This window comes from Heteronotia binoei, chromosome 8, assembly GCF_032191835.1.
Source record: "Heteronotia binoei isolate CCM8104 ecotype False Entrance Well chromosome 8, APGP_CSIRO_Hbin_v1, whole genome shotgun sequence".
Classification (NCBI taxonomy): Eukaryota; Metazoa; Chordata; class Lepidosauria; order Squamata; family Gekkonidae; genus Heteronotia; species Heteronotia binoei.
Window position 1 is genome coordinate 132,542,621 of NC_083230.1, and position 23,757 is coordinate 132,566,377.

Below are 23,757 nucleotides of genomic sequence, written 5' to 3' on the forward strand. Positions count from 1 at the left end.
CCCGACAGGATTCCCCTACAGCCCTCTCCCTAGGCGGCCTCGGGGCATGCGCACTCCGCCCGGGCTGCTCGGGCCGGTGGGAGGGCGGAGCTCGGCTGAGAGGCGGGGCGTCGAGCGCTTGATTGACATTCCCGAGGGCGGAACCCGAGAGCGCCGCCGGCTTTTCCGGCCGGGGCCTTTTGCGCGCGGACCCAAGATGGCGGCGCCCGTGGCCGCGTGAAGAGCCGAGCGGGGGCCCGTCGGTCGGTCGGTCGCCATGGCAGCGGCGGAGGAGAAGGGCTCGTCGCGGACCGTGCTGGTGCGCGGCCTGCCTGCCTCGGCCCGTGGGCCCGACCTGGAGCGGGAGTTCGGGCGGGCAGGGCCGGTGCGGAGGGCGGTGGCGGTCACGGAGCCCGGTGAGGAAGGGCTGGGCTTGCACCAGGAAGGGGGGCGTCTGGGGCTCGGAGGGCTGATTTGGAGAGAGAGACGCCAAATGTTCAGCATCGCATCCGGCGACTCTCCCAAAAAGACGCTCCAAGTTTCAAAAGAGTGGGCCAGTGTGCGGCCTAATATGCAAAGGAGTTCCTGCTACAAAGCCCTATATGGCCCAGGACCTGCCTGCCTTAGGGACCGTCTCTCCCCACATGTTCCCCAGAGAGTACTGAGATCGGGGTCTCAAAATCTGCTCGCCAAAGGAGGCCAGCCTGAAATCCACCAGGGACAGGGCCTTCTCTGTAACGGCCCCTTTCTGGTGGAACCAGCTGCCGGAAGAGGTGAGGGCCCTGCGGGGCCTTGGTCAGTTCCGCAGGGCCTGTAAGGCAGCCCTCTTCCGGCTGGCTTATAACTAACTGGCGTTGGAAACTGAGTGTAGTTTTAATAGACCGCTGTTATATGTTTTTTACTGTTTTTACCGTTTTACTGTTTTAACTGTGTAATATGTTTTTAAATTCAATAATCTTATGTTAGATTTTATGTGCTGTGAGCCGCCCTGAGCCACTTCAGGGGGGAAGGGTGGGATATAAATTGAAATAAACTAAACTAAAAAAAAGCCCTGGTAGTCTGGAGATTAGCCCTGATTCCGGGAGATCTCCAGGCCCTGCCTGGAGATAGGCAGCCATGTCTGAAATGAAATGGCATTTATTGGAGTGTCTCCAGCGGACCCATTGAAATGTCACCTTAGGAGCAGGAGGGGACGTCTCAGTCCCTGCCTCTCCTCCCCCACCCGCCATTGCTGGCTGGTGCAGAGGCGGGCTCCGTATGGTCATGATTCTGCACATGGCTTTCATTCCCGGGGCCAGGCAGAACACAGCCGAGCATCACTGCCTTTCCCTTGCCTCAGCCCCTGCCCGCTGACATGAATCCGTTTTCTTGGAACTGAAAGAATGGTTGACTGATGATGTTTTCAGCTGTAGGTCTTGTGAATGCTCAGTTTTTATTTCTTTATTTAGAAGTCTTTATCCCTTTTTGGTGCAGAGGTGTGAGGTGGAAAGTGTAGACATAATGTCTACAACAAAAAGTGCCAGATATTGACTTATTTTAAAGTTGGCTGCTTGTAATAGGTAACTCATTGGTGATATGTCAATTGTTGATTTTGTTAAAGGTGGGGGACTGTGGCAATGATTGTGGATGGGATTTTCAAAAATGTACACTTTGCTATTCACATGGCATCTGAACACACTTTGGCTACAATCTTCCCACACTGAACCAAGCCAGATTTGGAGTGGATCTCAGAATATGGGAGATATTCAGTTGGGTGACAGTGCTGTGCAGATGCTTTTTTTGTAGCAGGAATTCCTTTGCATCTTGGACCACACACCCCTGATGTGGCCAATCCTCCTGGATCTTACAGTAGGCCCTGTACTAAGAGCCCAAACAGCCCCAATCTAGTTCAGCTGCCAACCTGGAGTAAAACTGAAGGTGTTAAGGAGAACGTCAGCCTCCTTGAGTGTATCTATCAGCCATAGCTGTGCTGGCTGAGCTATCTGGGCAGAGCAGAGCCTGCCTGAACTCCACTGCGACCAGACGGCTGTCGCACGTTTGGCACTGGGCTGTCTTGGGGAGTGGGAGTTTCAGGGGCTTAAGCATGCTCAGGAGCAGTCTCTGGCTGGAGTCCCAGCAAGGTGTCCTTGGCCTAGATGAGCTCAGGCTGTTGTGTGGCATCTTGGTCTGAATGGCTTCAAAGGGCCAGTTGCACAGAGCGGGGCCTTTTCGGTGGCAGCGCTGCACTCCCTTCCCAGGAACAGTCTTGTGTTTTCTGCTTCCCAGCAGCTGTTTTTAGTTCCGTTCTCTGGTGTCTCTGTAACAAATTGTTTTCAGACCGCTCTTTTCAGCTGATTTTTCTTCTGCAAAGTTGTATCCTGTTGGTGATTTAATTGTTTTGTGGCTATTTCCTGAAGCTGTCTCCAGGGCTGGTTTTGCTCAGTGGGAGGACAGGGCATAACATGGCGGAGGAGGAGGGCTTTGACCCTCCTCTGCCATGTTGCCCACTGCTCCTTTAGTGCCCTTCACTGCTGCTCCCTTTAAGCTGTGGAGTCTTGTGAGCAAAAATTCTACTTTGTGAGCTACTGGCATTAAAGTTGTGAGCTACTGCAAGAATTAGTTTGCTCTGGCGCCATTTTCCCTGAGCTAAGCCAAAAATGCGTGAGCCAGAGGCTAAAAAAGCTATGGGCTTGCTCACGCTAACTCAGCTTAGGGGGAACACTGCTGATGTTTCCCCTCCCATCTCTCATTCGGCATCTCCTGCTAACTGGGGCTGCCCTCCACAGGTGCTGAGTCCTGCCGTGGCTTTGGCTTTGTCACCTTCTCCTTGGCTGAAGATGCTCAGAGGGCCCTCCGAGAGATCACCACCTTTGCAGGACGCAAGATCAGCGCCATTCTCGCCAAGCCGAAGACAAGGCAGAAAGAGAAGAAGAAAGGCGGTGAGTGGAGGTGCCTGCCTCTGAGGAGGGAAGGAGGGTGCAGGGTTGTGCCTTTCTCCGTCTGCAGTGAGGTGGGGAATACGGAAGTCCACCTGCACCCAACATCAGTGCTGCCTCTGTGTCGCCAGATTTTGGCTGCTGCTTGCGGCCCAGGAGGCAGACTTGGATTCTCCTTGAGGCAGTTTCAAGATATTTGGGTGGATTTTACTGCTGGGATGGTGATGAGGAAAGGACAGGAAGCAGAGACGCTGAAGGACTGGGAGCTCACTAGACAAAATGTCAGTCATGGCTTCCTGGTAGTAACCAGGGAGAACCTGGTAGTAACCACTGTCCAGGGAGGCTGTGGAATGTCCTTCCAACCGGAAGGGTTCTGTCCCAGAACATGTGTCTGGAATGTGTCGGAGGGGAGGGATGTCCCTTGTGGCTTCAGCTCTATCCTGGGCATTGAGGTGCTGTTAAAGTCCCAGGTCTCCTGGGAAGGAGGAAAGGGCTGGTGAAACAACAAATGGCCCCTAGGTTTTTTACATAAACACCAATGGAATCTGGCCCTGGCTTTGTCTCTGGGCACCTGGTTCCTCCTCCCAGCAGTGCTTGCAAGCTGAGACGGCTCCAGCCCTCCCCCTGGTTCTCCCTCATTCCAGGCCGGCTGCTGGAGATTTTTCCTGGGAGTCTGTCTCAAGCATAACGGGATCAAGATGGGCAGCCGGGTTATTAGGCTGTCTGTAGCAGCAGAAACGAGCAAGAGTCCAGGAGTGCCTTCAAGACAAACAAAATTTGTGGCCTCAGGGGAGGAGCTTCTGTGTGTTGCTGCTCACTTCTTGCTTCAAATTGTGTTTGTCTTTACGGTGCTGCTGGACTCTTGCTCAGCTGGGAGAGGTGCTTTTTGTGTGCCTTGTGGCCCTGCTGTATTTTCTGATGCAGCACTTTGGTTTCAGATGCTGCAGAGACCCCCCCGAAAGAGCAGAAGCCAAAGAAGACGAGAGGAGCCTCCAAAAAGGCCCGGCTGATCATTCGCAACCTGAGCTTTAAGGTATTGCCCTGAGCGGAGGGGGGGGGGGCGGTCCTCCTCATGGGCGTGTCAGACTGACATGGGGTTCTGTCTTTGAACTGCGCCGTTTCTTTTTCTGTAAGCCCTATTAGAAGTGGGTGATTGGCCACTGTGTGACTGATTGGTCATATACTGGCCACTGTGTGACACAGAGTGTTGGACTGGAGGGGCCATTGGCCTGATCCAACATGGCTTCCCTTATGTTCTTCTGTGACACAGAGTGCTGGACTGGAGGGGCCATTGGCCTGATCCAACATGGCTTCCCTTATGTTCTTCTGTGACACAGAGTGCTGGACTGGAGGGGCCACTGGCCTGATCCAACATGGCTTCCCTTATGTTCTTCTGTGACACAGAGTGCTGGACTGGAGGGGCCATTGGCCTGATCCAACATGGCTTCCCTTATGTTCTTCTGTGACACAGAGTGCTGGACTGGAGGGGCCATTGGCCTGATCCAACATGGCTTCCCTTATGTTCTTCTGTGACACAGAGTGTTGGACTGGAGGGGCCATTGGCCTGATCCAACAGGGCTTCCCTTATGTTCTTCTGTGACACAGAGTGTTGGACTGGAGGGGCCATTGGCCTGATCCAACAGGGCTTCTCTTATGTTCTTATGTGACACAGAGCGTTGGGCTGGATGGGCCATTGGCCTGATCCAACATGGCTTCTCTTATGTTCTTATGTGACACAGAGTGTTGGACTGGATGAGCCATTGACTTGATCCAACATGGCTTCCCTTATGTTCTTCTGTGACACAGAGTGTTGGACTGGAGGGGCCACTGACCTGATCCAACATGGCTTCTCTTATGTTCTTACGTGACACAGAGTGTTGGACTGGAGGGGCCACTGGCCTGATCCAACAGGGCTTCTCTTATGTTCTTATGTGACACAGAGTGTTGGACTGGAGGGGCCATTGGCCTGATCCAACATGGCTTCCCTTATGTTCTTCTGTGACACAGAGTGTTGGACTGGAGGGGCCATTGGCCTGATCCAACATGGCTTCCCTTATGTTCTTCTGTGACACAGAGTGTTGGACTGGAGGGGCCATTGGCCTGATCCAACATGGCTTCCCTTATGTTCTTCTGTGACACAGAGTGTTGGACTGGAGGGGCCATTGGCCTGATCCAACAGGGCTTCCCTTATGTTCTTCTGTGACACAGAGTGTTGGACTGGAGGGGCCATTGGCCTGATCCAACAGGGCTTCTCTTATGTTCTTCTGTGACACAGAGTGTTGGACTGGATGGGCCATTGGCCTGATCCAACATGGCTTCTCTTATGTTCTTCTGTGACACAGAGTGTTGGACTGGAGGGGCCACTGGCCTGGTCCAACATGGCTCCTCTTATGTTCTTATGTGACACAGAGTGTTGGACTGGAGGGGCCACTGGCCTGGTCCAACATGGCTTCCCTTATGTTCTTCTGTGACACAGAGTGTTGGACTGGAGGGGCCACTGGCCTGGTCCAACATGGCTTCTCTTATGTTCTTCTGTGACACAGAGTGTTGGACTGGAGGGGCCACTGGCCTGATCCAACAGGGTTTCTCTTATGTTCTTCTGTGACACAGAGTGTTGGACTGGAGGGGCCATTGGCCTGATGCAACATAGCTTCTCTTATGTGACACAGAGTGTTGGACTGGAGGGGACATTGGCCTGATCCAACATGGCTTCTCTTATGTTCTTATGTGACACAGAGTGTTGGTCTGGAGGGGCCACTGGCCTGATCCAACAGGGCTTCTCTTATGTTCTTCTGTGACACAGAATGTTGGACTGGAGGGGCCACTGGCCTGATCCAACAGGGCTTCTCTTATGTTCTTATGCGTGGGGCCATGGCTTAGCAGTACAGCATCTCTTTGACATGCAGACGGTCCCAGGTTCAATCCCCAGCATCTCTGCCTTGAGTCCCTGGGAGTATGGCAAGCTATAAATAATATAAACAAAAGAAGGAATCTGGTTGTAGGTGATAGGAAGGACCTCAGCTGGAGACCCTGCAGAGCTGCTGCCAGTTCTCAGTAGACAATACTGACTTTTTGATGGCCCAAAGTAGATTCAGTAGACGAGGGTTTCTGGTGCGCTGATGTGCAGGGCGTGGTAGACTCACAGGGGTGGGAGATTCCTTGCATTTGACTCAGGTGCCTGCAGAGGTGATGGGTGTTTCTGGAGGGGTCCTGGTGAGCTCCAAAGGAAGCCAGAGGAGCACCCTTGGAGATTTCCCACAGGATGTCTGAGGCTGTGGGATCTGCTTCTGATCTGACTTCTGCTCCCCTCAGTGCACAGAAGAGGACCTGAAGGCAGCTTTTGCTCCGTTCGGAACTGTCCTGGAAGCCTCTCTCCCCAGGAAGCCAGGTAGTGTCACGCAGCAGGTGCAGGCTCATTTGGGTGGGTGGGGGCACTGTCCCAAGATGGCCGTTGTCTTGGCTAAACCTAAGCTGCCCTTGACATGGGAATCCCTTCAGGTCTGGGCAAGGAGTGCCGCATGTTTAAGACACACAAGTGCTTTCGTGAGGATCTGGAGTCCTCCATGGGCAGCTGCTCTGTGGCAGACTGGAGGAAAGAACCTGACTCTCCTTTCCTGCTTGGGAAGGGAGACCGCCTGGTCTGCTGAGATGGTGGCTTCTCTCTTTGCACTTTCCAGACTCTGACCCAGCCCCCTCGCACACCTGGAGGCCACGAGTCCAGAGAGGCCGGGTGCTGACTAAGGGGCGACTGAGGCAGATCCAGAGCACGACCCTGATGTCTCTCTCACTCTCTCTCTCTCTCTTGCAGACGGGAAAATGCGTGGCTTTGCCTTTGTACAGTTCAAGAACGTCCTGGAAGCTGGGAAGGCTCTGAAGGGGATGAACATGAAGGAGATTAAGGGTGAGCCCAGATGGCTTCTGGGAGGGGTGGGCTTTGGGAAGTCCTGCCCATGCTCTGATTCCAAATCGCTCCCCTCCTTTGTGCTGGCAGGAGAATGCAGAAGGGTGAGGTGGTGTTGGGAGAGCGACAGCTCAGCAGTGTGGGATTGCTGCCTCAGGAAAAGACACCAGAGGAGCCCTGTTGTGTCAGGCCAGTGCTCCTTCCTCAGAGGGGACCTGGTCTTGCCTCCTGGCACCCACCGGCATTCAGAGGTTTGCTGCTTCTGTGGATGGAAAGTCTCTTTACTCACCAGGGCTAGTCGCCATTGAGAGACTTGTTCGCCAGGAATATCACCCTGTTTTAATGCCGTCTCTGCTCATGGCCATCCCCGCATCCTATGGCACCAGATTAAACAAGGAGTTACTTGAGTTAAAAAGTACTACCTTGTGTCGGTTCTGAATAAATTACCTATGGATTTCATTGGGTGCCCCCAAATTCTACCTTTATGTCTATTTTCTCAATCTCACGTGTAATTTAATAAATCTGTTATGTTCCCACCCTCCTTTTCTAAATGGAAAAGGCCCAGATTCTTTTTGTCATGAAAAAGGTGCTCCAGCCCTGTAATCATCTTGGCTGCCTTTGTCTCTACTTTTCCTAGTTCTGCATTATGGTGACCAGAACTGCACATAGTATTTTGTATGCAAGCACAATATAATATTGAACATCTGGGTTTTCAGTCCTTTTCCTAGTAATCCCCAGCAGCATCGAGTTTGCCTTTTCCACGACTGCCACACTCTGAGTGGACATTTTCCTTGCAGTTTCCACTGCAACCCCAGGATCTGTTTCCTTTTCAGTCTCAATGCACAACACTGAACTTCATTTGCCGCATTGTCACCCACTCACCCAGTTTGTGGAAGTCCTCTTGGAGCTTTTCCCAGTCATCCCTCGTTTTCGCTGTCGTGAATAATTTTGTGCCATCTTCAAACTTGGCCTCTACAGAGCTCACCTCCAGATCTCTTATGAACAGATTAAATCGCACCAGATCCTCATAGTGTAATGAGAGATTCCCTCCCACATCCAAACAGAGGATCTGGACTAAACATTTCTGAAGGCTTTGTCTGTGCAAAACTGTTGAGCAGTAGAGTTCTCCAGGATTTATCTATTAAAGGGGGATTCAGATAATTCAAAACAATAAGGGGGCTGAGTTCAGTTCTTTGAAATGTAACCTGCGCACCAAGCAGCGCTCCTGTAGACATTTTTATTGCTTCCCTCCATTGCAAGAACTGTCCATTGATTCCTACTCTTGGCTTTCTGCCATGTAACCCACTTTTACTCCATAAGAGGACAGGAACCCTGAGCCTCTCCGGAGGCTGTTGCTAAGGAAAGGCCTGCCTCCTGCCCCTTCTCCCCTGCTCCTGGGCTCAGCATCTCTCTGGCCCCTGCCCCGGTGCCAACTGTGTCCCTCTTCTCCTTCAGATCGCCCCGTGGCCGTGGACTGGGCTGTGCCCAGGGAGAAGTACCAAGCGGCGCAGGCTGCAGCCTCCCACCCTGGTGAGTGGCCCTGGGGAGGGCAGGGACGGGAGGTGGGGCTCCTGCTGCCAGGAATGGAGAAGGCAGCCTCTTGGGTCTTGGAGGGAGCCACATGAGGAAGTGCTCTGTGCAGATCCAGGGTGGGTTTGAGCCAGTCTTGTTTTGTTTCAGCATCTTGTGCACATGACATTGATTCAGTAATGTTGCGTGTTGATGTTCTGAGCAGAGACAGCGCCTTTGTGCCTTTCCTCCTGGCCCTGTCAGCTGGGCAGAGGACTCGGGCCCCTGCTCTGTGGTGGGGGATGCCCAGACTCTGGAGGAGGTGGGGCTGAGCTTCCCAGGGGATCTAGAGGAGGAGGCAGAGGGACCACTTGCCCATCATGTGTCCTTGTGACTTCTCCCCCAAGGGACGCCCCAGAAAAAAAATATCAAGGCCGTGCAGGAGGACACCGTCAGCGACAAGGATGACAACAGCAGCTCGGAGGAGGAAGAGGAGGAAGAAGTCGAAAAAGGAAGAGCAGAGGTGGCTGAGCCCGCAGGCCGGGGCAGGTGAGGAGCCAGAGCCCTGCTCTGGAGGGCCCCCAGGTGGGCTGTTCTGGCTGTCCCATTGGAGTTCGTTTTGGGGGAGGGCAGCGCTGTGTGGGGCCATGAGCCCTGGGTAGAACAGTGCCTGGGTTTGGGCCGGGGGTGTCTGCAAAGCTGTGTTTGGCTTTCTCCCTTTGTGCAAACTGAAGCAAGCACTGCGAATGTGCATGACTGGGTTAAGACCAATAAAATGAATTTTAACAGGGATGAATGTAAACTTCTGCATTTAGGTAGGAAAAAATCCAACGGATGGTTATAGGATGGGGGAGGCTTGTCTTAGCAGTAGTCTGTGCGAAAAGGATCTCGGGGTCTTAGTAGAGCATATGCTGAACATGAGTCAACAGTGTGATGCGGTGGCTAAAAAGGCAAATGCAATTTGGGGCTGTATCTACAGAAGTGTAGTGTCCAGATCACGTGTGGTGATGGTATCGCTTTACTCTGCTCTGGTAAGACCTCACCTGGAGTCTTGTGTTCAGTTTTGGGCACCACCACCATTTAAGAAGGGTATTGTCAAGTTCCAGGTCTTTCAATAACGAGACTATTTATTGAAAGCAAATGAATTGTTTATTGAAGCCTGGCACTCCCTAGACAGTTCATTGAGAAAACGGAACAGGCAAAGCATGGCACACAATATATAGACGGTTACAATAATATACCTAAGAACTATATGTTGATAAATGGCTGGGGGGAAAAGGGGAGTGAAAGAGGGGAGGATAAGAGAATGGCCTTGAAGGCCTTAGTTGTCTCACTGCAATAATCACCTTACATTCCTTACAAGAGATAGAATGCAGGCCTAGAGAGAGCCAGTTTGGTGTAGTGTTTAAGTGTGCAGACTCTTATCTGGGAGAACCGGGTTTGATTCCCCACTCCTCCACTTGCAGCTGCTGGAATGGCCTTGGGTCAGCCAGAGCTCTCTTATCTGGGAGAACCGGGCTTGATTCCCCGCTCCTCCACTTGCAGCTGATGGAATGGCCTTGGGTCAGGCATGGCTCTCTTATCTGGGAGAACTGGGTTGGATTCCCCACTCCTCCACTTGCAGCTGATGGAATGGCCTTGGGTCAGCCATAGCTCTCTTATCTGGGAGAACCGGGTTTGATTCCCCACTCCTCCACTTGCAGCTGCTGGAATGGCCTTGGGTCAGCCATAGCTCTGGCAGAGCTGTCCTTGAAAGGGCAGCTGCTGTGAGAGCCCTCTCAGCCCCACCCACCTCACAGGGTGTCTGTTTTGGGGGGCTAGAAGATAGAGGAGATTGTAAGCCGCTCTGAGTCTCTAATTCAGAGAGAAGGGCGGGGTATAAATCTGCAGTTCTTCTAAGCCATAAAGCCAAAATTACTGCCACAAAAGCTTACTATAAACCAGGAACTTGTCCAGAGGAGGGTGATGAAGATGGTGAAGGGTCTGGAGACCAAGTCCTATGAGGAAAGGTTGATGGAGCTGGGATGTTTAGCCTGGATAAGAGGCGGCTGAGAGGTGATAGGATCACCGTCTTCAGGAACTTGAAGGGCTGTCCTAGAGAGGATGGGATGGAGTTGATTCTGGTCTGACTTTGTGAAATAACAGAAAACAATGGGTTGAAACTAAATCAGAAGAGTTTTTGGCTCAACATTAGGAAGAACTGCCTGACAGAGCAGTTCTTCAGTGGAACAGGCTTCCTCAGGAGGTGCTGGGCTCTCCTTTCTTTGGTGGAGGTTTTTAAGCCGAGACTAGATGGCCATCTGACAGCAAGGCTGACTCTGTGAACTTAGGCAGATTATGAGGAGGAGGGCAGAAGGGTTGAATCAGTGCTTCATTCATGTGCCCCTTTGGTGTAGTGGTGGTACACATTCTTATCTGGCAGAATCAGGTTTGATTCCCCCCCCTCCTCCTCCACTTGCAGCTGCTGGAATGGCCTTGGGTCAGCCAGAGCTCTCTTATCTGGGAGAACCGGGTTTGATTCCCCTCTCCTCCACTTGCAGCTGCTGGAATGGCCTTGGGTCAGCCAGAGCTCTCTTATCTGGGAGAACCGGGCTTGATTCCCCATTCCTCCACTTGCAGCTGCTGGAATGGCCTTGGGTCAGCCAGAGCTCTCTTATCTGGGAGAACCAGGTTTGATTTCCCCCTCCTCCACATGCAGCTGCTGGAAGGGCCTTGGGTCAGCCAGAGCTCTCTTATCTGGGAGAACCGGGTTTGATTCCCCACTCCTCCACTTGCAGCTGTTGGAAGGGCCTTGGGTCAGCCAGAGCTCTCTTATCTGGGAGAACCGGGTTTGATTCCCCACTCCTCCACTTGCACCTGCTGGAATGGCCTTGGGTCAGCCAGCACTCTCTTATCTGGGAGAACCAGGTTTGATTTCCCCCTCCTCCACTTGCAGCTGCTGGAAGGGCCTTGGGTCAGCCAGAGCTCTCTTATCTGGGAGAACCGGGTTTAATTCCCCCCTCCTTCACTTGTACCTGCTGGAATGGCCTTGGGTCAGCCAGAGCTCTTATCTGGGAGAACCGGATTTGATTTCCCCCTCCTCCACTTGCACCTGCTGGAATGGCCTTGGGTCAGCCAGAGCTCTCTTATCTGGGAGAACCGGGTTTGATTCCCCACTCCTCCCCTTGCAGCTGCTGAAATGGCCTTGGGTGAACCAGAGCTCTTATCTGGGAGAACCGGATTTGATTCCCCACTCCTCCACTTGCAGCTGCTGGAATGGCCTTGGGTCAGCCAGAGCTCTCTTATCTGGGAGAACCGGGTTTGATTCCCTACCCCTCCACTTGCAGCTGCTGGAATGGCCTTGGGTCAGCCAGAGCTCTCTTATCTGGGAGAACCGGGCTTGATTCCCCACTCCTCCACTTGCAGCTGATGGAATGGCCTTGGGTCAGGCATGGCTCTCTTATCTGGGAGAACTGGGTTGGATTCCCCACTCCTCCACTTGCAGCTGATGGAATGGCCTTGGGTCAGCCATAGCTCTCTTATCTGGGAGAACCGGGTTTGATTCCCCACTCCTCCACTTGCAGCTGCTGGAATGGCCTTGGGTCAGCCATAGCTCTCTTATCTGGGAGAACTGGGTTTGATTCCCCCCTCCTCCCCTTGCAGCTGCTGGAATGGCCTTGGGTCAGCCAGAGCTCTCTTATCTGGGAGAACCGGGTTTGATTCCCCACTCCTCCACTTGCACCTGCTGAAATGGCCTTGGTTCAGCCATAGCTCTGGCAGAGGTTGTTCTTGAAAGGGCAGCTGCTAGGAGAGCTCTCTCAGCCCCACCCACTTCCCAGGGTGTCTGTTGTGGGGGAGGAAGGGAAAGGAGATAGTAGGCTGGCCGCTCTGAGACAGGGATTCTGAGAAATCCAATATCCTCTTCTTTTTCTTCATACACCCCCAGGGAATGCTGTTCACCACTTTGGGGTCAGGCAGCAATTTTTCTCCAGGCTTGTTTGGCCAGGGATCCTGGAGGGGTTTGGGGGGGGTTGGGCCCTCTTCTGGGCGTGGAGCCCGCAGGGGTCACTGGGGGTGTGGGTGGGCGGGAGGTACTTGTGGATTTCCTGCGTTGTGCGGGGGCTTGGGCTAGATGACTGGAGGTTCCTTCCAACTCTTCGGTTCTATGAAGAGCTGGAGCCCTTTGGAGATGCTCCCTGTGGACTTATAGCGGCCATGGTGGCTTCTAGAGGCTTCTAGTGGCCGCGGTGGTGTCAGCTCACATTATCTCTCTCTCTCTTCCCCCCGGCCCCCCCCATGCAGGTACTTTGAATGCCGAATCTCCCCAGCAGAGAACTCGGAGGAGGAGGGGGAGGAGCTGAGAAGCAAGGCGGAGAGCTCAGAGGAGGGGGAGGAGGAGTCTGGCCCCGCAGGGAGTTCCGATGGAGAAGAGGAGGAAGATGGCGACGACTCTGAGGATGGAGGAGGAGGTTGGTTTTGGTGTTCTTGGAGGAGCTTTGGGCACCCTGGAATTAATCCTGGAAACAGAGGAGTGTTGCTATGGTGGGTCAGAGAGGGCCTGCCTGTCCAGTGGCATAACCCCCCCCCCCAGGTCCGCAGGGTGCAGAGGGGAGGCCACCCCCGTCCCCCCAGCAGGCGGAGAGTCCCTGTTGCCCTCCCCGTTCGTTGCCCTGGGTTGAAGAGGCTTCTTCCAGGTTGTCGGTCGCCCTGAGGGCTGCTGGGGGAGGAGGCTGGTAGAGGAGGAGCAGCAGCAGCGGGAGGCTCCGGTCTGGCCTTGGGCCAAGGGGGCATCTCTGCCTGGCACTTCCTTGGTGTGCGGACTGGCCTGGTGGGTGCGGGAGGAGCGGCTCCCTCGTTCAGTGCCTGGCCAGCCAGCTGCCTGGAGAGGAGGCCCCAGAAGGCCTCTTCAGTTCCCTCCAAGGGGCTCTGTCTTCCCCCCTCCCCAGACCCTGAGGAGCCTCCCCAGCAGAAGAGGAGGCAGCAGCACCAGTCAGACGTCTCGGAGGGCAGGACCGTCTTCATCAGGTGGGCGTTGGGCTGCGGGGGCTTGCCTTGGTCTTCCTCAGAGAGACGCTGCTGGGGCTCCGTGGCAGGACTCAGAGGGGGCGGCTGCCTGGGGTGGAGCTGGACCGGTGGCAGGGGGAGGGGGGGAGGGAGGCTGTTGTGCTGTCAGCCTGGGGGGCTCCAGAGGGACAAGCCAGCAGGCCCAGGTGGTGCTGGGGGGGCAGGAATGCTAGGGGGCTTCGGATGAGGCTGCCGGTGGGGCCGCTGGGGCTGACGGGGCTCTGCTCACCTCCAGGAACCTCTCCTTCGACACAGAAGAGGAGGAGCTGGGGGAGCTGCTGGAGCAGTTTGGGGAGCTGAAGTACGTGCGGATCGTCCTGCACCCGGACACGGAGCACTCCAAAGGTGAGGAGGGCCGAGGAGCCTGTGGCTGAGCCTTTGGGGCTTCACTGGCAGGTCTTCTGGGAGAGCTGCCTGGGGCTGGTGGCAGGGTTCAGGTGAGCCCTCCTCACTCCTGCTCGGCTGAGTCGGAGTAGCCAGCAGCTGCCAGGGGGGGCGGACTGCAACAACCTGCAGAGGGGCCTAGGCAGATCCCTTTTGGGCTGCCTGCCCCCTTGCTCTGGGGGGGTTCCTGACTCTGCCTCCCTCCTGCCCCCCCAGGTTGTGCCTTTGCCCAGTTCCTGTTGCAGGAGGCAGCCCAGAAATGTCTCCAGGCTGCTAAGGATGAGAGCAAGGTAAGGCAAGGGGGAAAGGGAGTCATGTGTCCCCCCCACACACACACACAAAAAGAACCTTCAGGGACTGGGTTCCCCTTTCCTCTCTGGTCTGTGGCCTTGTTCTGCTGCGTTCCTCACTCACGGTGTCCAGAACGCCAGAGCTGGAAGGGGCTGTCTAGCCCACCCCCCTGCTCAATGCAAGCTCAGCCTGGCGCATCCCCAGCAAGGGTTCGTGCAGCTGCTGCTTCAAGGCTGCCAGGAATGGGGGGAGCTGACTCCACCGTTGAGAGGTTCTTCCCAGTGTCCAGTCAGGGCCTTCCCGCTCTTTCTTTCCACAGCAGGGGGCAGGGCTGCATCTGGGGGGCCGCCGTCTCTGGGTGGATCTGGCTGTGAGCCGCGAGGAAGCCCAGCAGCTGCGCAGCAAGAAGGCGAAGAAGCCCACCGGCACCCGGAACCTCTACCTGGCGCGGGAAGGCTGTGAGTGGGTAGGGCCGGGGCCAGCTCCCCTCCGTGGCATTGAGGACGGGGCAAGCGGGGCGGGTGCTGCGGGCAGCAGGGGAGGGAGGAGGGGGAGGCCCTTGTGCTTCTCTTTCTGCTCTTCTGCTCGTGCCTAAAGCACAGGGGAAGACGGCCTGGTTCGTTTTTAATCCACACCCAAGGGAAGCGAACCCTCTCCCCTCCTCCTGGCCACGGAGGCAGGCTGCTTCCAGCATCAGAGCCGGGCTAAAAGGGAGCTCCTGACAGCGGGGGAGGAAGGCAGCCTGGAGCAGCCCCCGCTTGTGTGCGCAGTTGAACTCCTTCCCTCACAGTACCGAAAGCCCTGCCCCAGTCGCAGCTAGTTGGGCCCGTGGTCTGCCAAGCTCAGCACCATTTCCTGGGCATTGCAGGGGGGTCTCTGGGGCCTCCACGCCCTGCTTCCAGAGCCGCCTCCTTCGAACTGCAGGAGCTGCCAGTGATGAGATGGGCCCAGGCTCCCTCCCTTGGCTCTGGAGTGGAGGGCTCTCCTGGGGAGGACTGGGAGGCAAGGGGGGGCTCCGAAGGTGATGGGCTGAGCATCTGCTCTCGCCGCCATGTCCTGCTCACAGTCCGCTGTCTTTGTTTTCCTCTGCAGTGATCCGTGCGGGCACCAAGGCCGCGGAGGGCGTGAGTGCAGCCGATTTGGCCAAGAGGGCCTGGGTGAGTCATAGGCACGGCAGGCCAGCCGGCTTCCCTGGGCCAGCAAAGAGGATTCCGCGGGTGGGGGGTGCTGCCGGCCCCAAGGCAAGCCAGATCCAGCCCTCTTTGTTTGTGTGGGAGAGGAGAAGAGAGGGCAGCCCCTGCGCTGTAGAGGAGCCAGGATTTGACCCTGATCAGGGAGCTGTCCCTTCAGAAGGCCCAGAGATCCTGCTGGATCAGACCACTGGGCCTTCCTGTCCCCCCTTCTGTCTCCCCCGGTAGCTGGCCAGATGCTGGGAGAGGAACCCAGAAGCCAGGCCTCTCCCTCTCCTCCTTGGCCAAGGTGTCCCGAGAGCGAGTAGCCGTCGATGGGCCGCTGCCCTCCAGGGATTTATCCACTCCCCTTTCCAAGGCCGCTCTAGAGAGGGGCTGCCCCTACATCCTGAGGGAGTGAATTCCATACGCTGTGTGTTCTTTGAGGGCACAGCTGCTGCTTTTTGTTGTTCCTGAATCTGCTGCCCATCGATTCGGGGGGGGGGGGGGGATGTGACTCAGTATTTCAGGAGAGGGAGAAGATGTCTTTCCACTTTCTCCAACCTGTGTACAACTTTGTAAATGTCTGTCATGTCCCTTCTCAGGCGTGTTTTCCCCCCTCCAAGCTAAAGTGTCCCAAACACCTGAGTTTCCTCCAGGGGAAATTCAGAAGAGGATTTCCTTGCAGTGCTTGTTTGACTGGGCCAGCAAAACTAACACCGCAGCAGGCCCAGGGGGGCTTGGAGTTCTCCTGTAGGCACCGTCAGGGTGGAGGCTAAAAACGGTCCGGCCAAAAGAGCTAAAGGAGCATCTGGGAGGCCTTGTGTCCATCTGCCGGCCTGGATTTCCCTGCAAGGGTGCTGGAAGGCATCAGGATGCCCTCCCTGAACCAGATGACCCAAATGACATGCAGTATGCCAAACTGCAGTTGTGCCATGGACTCCAGGGTGCCAGCTGGCTTGTTTTCAGGGCCTTCCCTGGCGTGGGATTTGCTCTTCATTGCTGCCACCCCACAGAGTCATGGGCCCCTTCAGATGAGTCCCCTCCGGTCAGACCCCATCAGCTCCTGCTCTGAGTGCGGGTCACGAGTATGCGGACGTAGCAGGGATAAAAACACAGTGAGGCAAATGCATTTGCTTTAAAGCAGAAACTTTACTGATTAATAAGGGAGGGTTTAGTGGGAGTTGAGAATAACAGACATCAAATACAAGGGAAAGCATCCTGTCTTGAGTGAACCTACAGGTGTACTCTGAGACTTCTAAACCTTCTGTGAGGAAAAGCCTAAAGAGACTAGACCAAGGGCCATAAGCTGGAATGCAAACCTTACTGCCCGGCCCACCCCCAATGTATTGATTACCCAGTTGGAGCATCCCAATACTAGCTAATTGTGCATTTTGTCACCTGGCTCTGGCGGCAAATACATGCAGGGATTAACTCAGATAGTTTAACTCAGATAGGTCTCTGAGTTAAACTAGCTAAGACATAGGATGCATAAACAAGCAGTTAATTCTTTCATGACTTCAAGGAGGGAACTTGTAACCCCCCCCCCCCCAAATGGTTTCAGTTTCCCCTGCTGGCTGCCCCTTGTCCCTCATTTGCCACTGGGTTTCTCACTTGCCCTGCCTGGAGAGAGAGCCTCATCCTTGCCTTGCCTTGGGTTGCTTCCAGATGGGCAAGGCAGGACTTCCCCTTGCAGAAGTCGCTTCAAGTTATATTTATTGAAGTGTTTCTATCCTGCTTTTTCTCATCATTCGAGGCAGCTTACAATAAGAGTTAAAAACAAAAACTGGAACAACAGCCCTCGAGCTCCACCACCCCCCCCCCCCTGCCTGTGCAATGCCTGGTTCTGTTTTCAGCAGCCATTTCTACTCACTTGCCAGGAACGGACGTTATGCTGAGCACCTGGATTCCCTCTGCGTCCTTCGTATGAGGGGGTTGGCCCATTGCAGTTGTGCATTTAGTTATTTACGTACTTTTCACGAGGAAAGGCACAATTTCCCTTTGGATTTCCTTCCAAACCCACTGCAGCTGCTGTCCGCACCCAGGTTGGGCCTTAGCAGGGCCTTTGCCTTGGGGCCTCCCCTTTCAGCATCTCCTCTGCCCCCTAAGTGCAGCGGGTTCAGCACTGACTGGTGTTTTTGGAGAAGCACCTTCTCCCCCCCCCCCCTCGGGGCGCTTCCTCTGCTTACCTCTGCCTTGCCCAGGTGTGACTCCCGTCTCCCCTTTCCAGTTTGAGGAGCTGAAACACCAGAAGCTGAAGGATCAGAACATCTTTGTCTCTCGCACCCGGCTCTGCGTCCACAATCTTCCCAAGAGCGTCGACGATGCCCGGCTGCGGAAGCTGATGCTGCAGGCCCTCGATGGAACGCCCGGTGTGCGGATTAAGGAGGTGAGCCCCTGCCCCTTACGGGACCCCAGCCCCCCACAGCCTCCTGCCCCCTCTCCCGAACCAACCACTGGGGAAGGAGAGCCAAAATCGCTGCCTCTTGGTGTGAGGTCCACCAGTGACACCTGCTGGCTGCAGGCAGAGTTGCAGGTGAGGCAGCCAAGGGGGCCAGAATCTTGGCTGCAATTCCTCTTCCTTGTGCAGCATTTTCCACTCTCTTGTCTTGAAGGACAAACTTTGGGGGAAATGAAATCGATGCAGTGGACGCCGTCCTTTCAAGTTTTCCTGCTTTAACAACATATAAAGTGCATCATTTAGAGCATATTTATCTTGTAATGCTGGGTTGTGGGGTTGAAGAGTTATAAATGACTTAATTTTTTGCAAGCGAAATTGCAAATGAGCCCAATACTTGAGAGGAAACTGCAGACTGCCGCACTTTATGCCGCCTTAGCGCGTACATCTTAATTTTTACTGTCTGTTTAGAGGGCTCAGTTTTCAGTGTGACTTTTGAAGAGTTTCCTCAGGTGTAGTTTCTGCCCTGCTGCCTTCTGATCCCGCCCCTTTCAGCAAGTTAGGGCAGCTGCTCCTTTTATCCAGTCTCTCTCAGCATTTTGAGGGAGGGGTGAAAAGGTCCTCCCCCCCCCCCCCCCCGGTCAGGTCAGAAGGGCAGCCAAAGGCGGGCAGCACCTGAGAAGCCAGCGTGCTCCCCTCCGGAAGATGAACCTATGAAGCTGCCTTCCACTGAATCAGACCCCCCTGGGTCCATCCAAGTCAGTCTTGTCTCCTCAGACTGGCAGCGGCTCTCCAGGGTCTCAAGCTGAGGTTTTTCACGCCTCTTTGCCTGGACCCTTTTGAGTTGGAGATGCCGGGGATTGAACCTGGGACCTTCTGCTTACCAAGAAGATGCTCTACCACTGAGCCACCATCCCTTCCCTAAGAATCCTTCTGGGTGCAGAAATGCATCTTGGGTATCAGAGCTGTCTGGGACTGCAGGATGCCTCCCTGTCTTTAAAGCATTTCACTCCTTCTGAAAGAGAAAATATTTCATAGAGCTTTTTTTAGTAGTCCTCCAAATTTCCAGTTTTTGTATTGGAACCCCCCCTCCCCATTTTTCCTGGGGCTTCACGTGTCTAGCCAGGGCAGCAGGCACTTCTGTGTGATCGCAGGGGGGCAGAACTAGAGATGGGAGCGTTCTGAGCTATCCTTCACCTGTGCTTTCGCACCCCCTTTACCGCAGGACAGTTCTAGACTGATTTCCCACTAACCTTTCTCCGCATTCGGCTTCCCTTTTTCTAGCAATGTCGCACAAGCTGCTCCACGCCGCCATTTTTCGGCACGGCAACCCCTGATTTGACACACATCAACGTAAACCTGAAAAAACAGGCTTATGTTGCCGCACATCAAATGGGGGGTTGCCGCGATGAAAAACGGAGCAGCAAAATCGCTAAGCTTGCTCTAGAGAAAAAGGGAGGCTGGCCGCGGATCAGGGCAAGTCCTAGTTAGTGAGAGAGGAGGGGCTGCCCTGCCTTTGCCTCCCTGGGCCTTTCCCTCAGCTCCTCTCCCCTTTCTCCACAGTGCCGGGTGATGCGGGACCGGAAGGCCCTTGCTGGGAAGGGAAAGGGCCAGTCCCTGGGCTACGCCTTCGTGGAATACCAGGAGCACGAACACGCCCTGGCCGCCCTCCGCCGGGTCAACAACAACCCCCAGCTCTTTGGGGACCAGAAGGTGAGGTGCACCCCCCCCCCCCCCGAATTCCTTCAGGGTGGGTCTGCCTTGTATAGGAAGGAGAGATGTGAGCCTCTCTGAACCAGACTCCATGAGGTTGTCCTTGAAAGGGCAGCTACTGTGAGAGCCCTCTCAGCCCCACCCACCTCACAGGGTGTCTGTTGTCGGGGAGGAAGGGGAAGGAGATTGTAGGCCGCTCTGGGACTCTGTCCTTGAAAGGGCAGCAGCTGTGAGAGCCCTCTCAGCCCCACCCACCTCACAGGGTGTCTGTTGTCGGGGAGGAAGGAGATTGTAGGCTGTTCTGAGACTCTGTCCTTGAAATGGCAGCTGCTGTGAGAGCCCTCTCAGCCCCACCCACCTCACAGGGTGTCTGTTGTGGAGGAGGAAAGGAAAGGAGGTTGTGAGCCGCTCTGAGACTGAGTGGAGGGTGGGATATAAATCCAATATTATCATCATCAAGAGGGGTCCTGTTTCCTGTCGTGGCCATTCTGGCATCCCAGAAGTCTCCCAGACAAACTCTTGGTGCTACTGCCCCAAACAGCTGTGGCTCAGAGGGGAGTGTGCTGCTTCTGAGTACGGAGGTTTGGTTTGGGGCTTGTGGCCAGCAGCCTTTAGAGGCCCTCTTCTCCTTTCGTGTTTCATTCATCCCAGTGGGTGTCAGGACAGAGAATCCTGTAGGTGAATCAGTATTTTGTATGAAGAGCTGAAGGTTGGGTTGTCCTAGAGATGGGTTTCCTTGGGGGTGAGTGGGGCCCCCCGGCTTTAGTTGCTTGGGAGAGGCAAGAAGAGGTTTCCCCCAAACCTTCTGCCAGTTCCTTGAGCCCCAGAGAGGTTGGGGGTTGTGGCACGTGCCCCCCACTTACCAAGGGTGCAGGGCCTTCACCGGCAGCGGCCCCCTCTGGCTGGTGGGGTGGCCAGAGCCGTAAGTTGGTGAGGAGGGGGGCCCTCCATGCCGGGAGGAGAGCTCTGAGGCCCGGCCTTGTTCCCACCCCAGAGGCCCATCGTGGAGTTCTCCTTGGAGGATCGACGGAAGCTGAGGCTGAAGGAGCAGCGAGTTCAGCGCAGCCTGGTAAGAGGGGGGCATTCCTCTCAGGGGAGGCAGCATGAGCATAGGTCCCTCTCACTTGTGAGTCGTGACGAGCGTCTGAGTCGCAGCAGAGCTGAGCTGGGCTCTCCGTGTCTCACGTGTGGCCATGCAAGCCTGCAATCCTGGTTCCTGGCCATCTCAGCCTGCCTTGGGCCTGGGGCTCCTCCCACCCGCCTTCTGCTCCATGTGCCTGTAGAGGGGTGGGCTCCAAGACCCTCCCCTGCCCAAGTCACGTGCTGTTTGGAGGCCACCTCCTTTCCCTCTCCCCAGGGAGGCCTTCCACCTCTGACCGAGCCTGGGAGTTGCTGTCCTGGCAGACCAAAACCTCTCAGGGTGGGAGGGGTGATGACCGGGGAAGGCAGTGGCAAAGCACCCTGTAAAAAGGTCTGCAGTGAAAACCTTGTGAAAGCAGCGTCACCCCAGAGTCGGAAATGACTGGTGCTTGCACAGGGGACCTTCCCTTTCCAGACCAAAACCTCTCCGGGTGAGAGGTGGCTCCTCCCCCGCCCCCATTTTACCCACTCTACTCCCCCCTTGGCAATTCCCCCCTCCCAGCCTGGGGGCCAACGTTCTTCTCTCTTTTGCAGCAAAAAACTGAGGCAGACGCAGGCCTCCGCGGGGGCTGGTACTGCCAAGGTGGCCCCGGCAGCCAAAGAACAGAAACCAGCCTCAGATCCCGGGAGTGGGGCACCCGAGGCCTCGCCCAGAAAGCCGGCCAAGAGGCGCAGGGGTGCCCCAGCCCCACAGAGAGGCCCTGCGGGAGGCTCCACCCCCTGGTCCGGATTCCAGACTCAGGCCGAGGTGGAACACGTGGAGCTGCCCGGAGGCAAGAAGCGCCGGAAAGTCCTGGCCCTTCCCTCCCACCGCGGCCCCAAGATCAGGTAGGGCAGGGTGCTCTTCCTGCTTCTCTGCTCCCCCCACCTTTAGTCCTCTCCTCTCCTGCCTTCTGCCTCTCTTTCCCCCTCCCTGGCCTCTGCTGAAGCCCCTCCTGGCCGGCATCAGCCCTGCTCCCCTCCTCCCTGCTTCAGCCCCTGCTGGCCGGCTGGCTCCCCCCCCTTCTGGAGCAGGCTGAGCAGGGCTCTCTCTCTCCCCCCCCCGGCAGAAAGCGGACAAGGGCAAAGGAAGCTGCCCACTGCCAAGAAGCTGGCGGCTCCAAGCAACCCCCCCAGGCAGGAGAAGCTCCGGGAGGCGCCCCAGAAGGTGAGTTTGCAACTCTCTGCCCCCCCCCCCCCCCGCGCTCAGCAGGCAGAGCCCTTGGCAACCCCTGAGGCTCTGCTTTCCACTGCAGGCACCCAAGAAGCAGCAGCGGGCGGGACGCAGCCGAGCCGAGGCCCACTTTGAGCAGCTGGTGGAGCAGTACAAGCGCAAGATCCTGGGCACCGCCAAGAGCCCGCGGCCCGCCAAGAGGAGCACCAAGTGGTTTGAGAGCTGAGGGGCTCCGAAGAAGGGGGCAGGGTGCCCCCTCCCCTCCCTGGCCATCTGGAACTGCTCGGGGGGGAGCAGCAGCGGCAGAGACTGTGGGGCTGGGGCCTGCCGTGGGAAAGAAGCCTTGGAGTATTTCAATAGATCTCTCTTTGCTAGAGCCGGCTGTCCTCGGCGTTTTCTGGGTGGGGAGGGCGGAGCTCTGCAGCAGCTGATGGCAACGCCTCTTGGGGGGCAGGAAGGCCTTTTTGGGTGCCCAGGCAGCAAGGAGGGGCCGTCACTTCCCTCTCCCCAGCAGCTGGCTACAGCCCTGTCCCAAGCGGGGGAGGCCAATGGGTGAGCAGGAGGCGGGTGCTGCATCGTCGTCAGACTCTCCTGGGGTGCCCTCCTCAGAAGCCTGGCTCTCCCATGGGGGCCACAGAAGGCAGCGCCGACTGAGCATTGGCTGTAGTGCCCTCTGCCCCCTGCCTCCGGGCATCTTTGCACATGACATGAGCAGCAGCTCAGCGTGGCCACTTGCCTCCCTCCCCCCCGCTCTTCCCCAGAAGGTGGCCAGGGGGACTTCAGAGCCTGGCCTCTCTCCAGGGGTTGCCTGCTTGTCATCCCCCCTTTGCTGGCCGGGCTTGGCCCGTAGGGGGGGAGGGGGGGCTTCTTAGTGGAAGGCCACCCGGGAGGGAGCTCCCAGTTCTGCCTGCTCTTTGCTGGCCGCTGCTCTCCTCCATGTCAGGAAGGGGGAGGAGGGGTCAGCCAATGTGGCATCTCACCCCCCCCCCCCCCCGAGGCCCCAAGCCTGGCCTCCCGGCAATGCTGCCACTTCTCTTCTCCAGGCTGCTGGGGCCGCAGGAAGCCTTGCGGGGGGACATAAGGAAGAACTTCCTGACTGTTAGAGCAATTCCTTAGTGGAAAAGGAGAGGTGGGGGGCTCTGCTTTCTTGGAGGTCTTTCAACAGAGGCTAGATGGCCATCTGACAGCAATGAGGATCCTGTGAATTTAAGGGGAGGGGTTTGTGAGTTTCTTGCATGGTGCAGGTGGTTGGACTAGATGACCCTGGAGGTCCCATCCAACTCTGTGATTCTAAGAACTTCCTGACAGTGAGAGCGGTTCCTCAGTGGAACAGGCTTCCTCCTGGGGAGGTGGTGGGCTCTCCTTCCTTGGAGGTTTTTCAACAGAGGTTAGATGCCCATCTGACAGCAGTGAGGATCCTGTGAATTTAGGGGGAGGGGTTTGTGAGTTTAGAGCGGTTCCTCAGTGGAACAGGCTTCCCCCTTGGGAGGTGGTGGGCTCTCCTTCCTTGGAGGTTTTTCAACAGAGGTTAGATGCCCATCTGACAGCAGTGAGGATCCTGTGAATTTAGGGGGAGGGGTTTGTGAGTTTAGAGCGGTTCCTCAGTGGAACAGGCTTCCCCCTTGGGAGGTGGTGGGCTCTCCTTCCTTGGAGGTTTTTCAACAGAGGTTAGATGCCCATCTGACAGCAATGAGGATCCTGTGAATTTAAGGGGAGGGGTTTGTGAGTTTAGAGCGGTTCCTCAGTGGAATAGGCTTCCTCCTCGGGAGGTGGTGGGCTCTCCTTCCTTGGAGGTTTTTCAACAGAGGCTAGATGGCCATCTGACAGCAATGAGGATTCTGTGAATTTAAGGGGAGGGGTTTGTGAGTTTCTTGCATGGTGCAGGTGGTTGGACTAGATGACCCTTGAGGTCCCTTCCAACTCTGTGATTCTAAGAATTTCCTGACCGTGAGAGCGGTTCCTCAGTGGAACAGGCTTCCTCTTGGGGAGGTGGTGGGCTCTCCTTCCTTGGAGGTTTTTCAACAGAGGCTAGAGGGCCATCTGACAGCAATGAGGATCCTGTGAATTTAGGGGGAGGGGTTTGTGAGTTTAGAGCGGTTCCTCAGTGGAACAGGCTTCCCCCTTGGGAGGTGGTGGGCTCTCCTTCCTTGGAGGTTTTTCAA

At 55.9% G+C, this 23,757-nt stretch overlaps 1 protein-coding gene across 1 annotated transcript; it reads left to right on the top strand.

Moving 5' to 3' along the window:
* The first annotated feature begins 250 nt into the window (after positions 1-250).
* On the top strand, positions 251-21,970 carry RBM28 (RNA binding motif protein 28). Its single transcript, XM_060244652.1, is given in 19 exon segments — positions 251-395; positions 2,745-2,897; positions 3,833-3,927; positions 6,207-6,282; positions 6,703-6,795; positions 8,251-8,325; positions 8,712-8,853; positions 12,586-12,752; positions 13,230-13,308; positions 13,583-13,692; positions 13,948-14,021; positions 14,345-14,480; positions 15,115-15,179; positions 17,422-17,580; positions 19,153-19,302; positions 20,297-20,372; positions 20,979-21,275; positions 21,492-21,589; positions 21,678-21,970. Coding segments are annotated over 19 exon segments (2,328 nt in total). The 5' UTR covers positions 251-256; the 3' UTR covers positions 21,822-21,970.
* Positions 21,971-23,757: the final 1,787 nt, after the last annotated feature.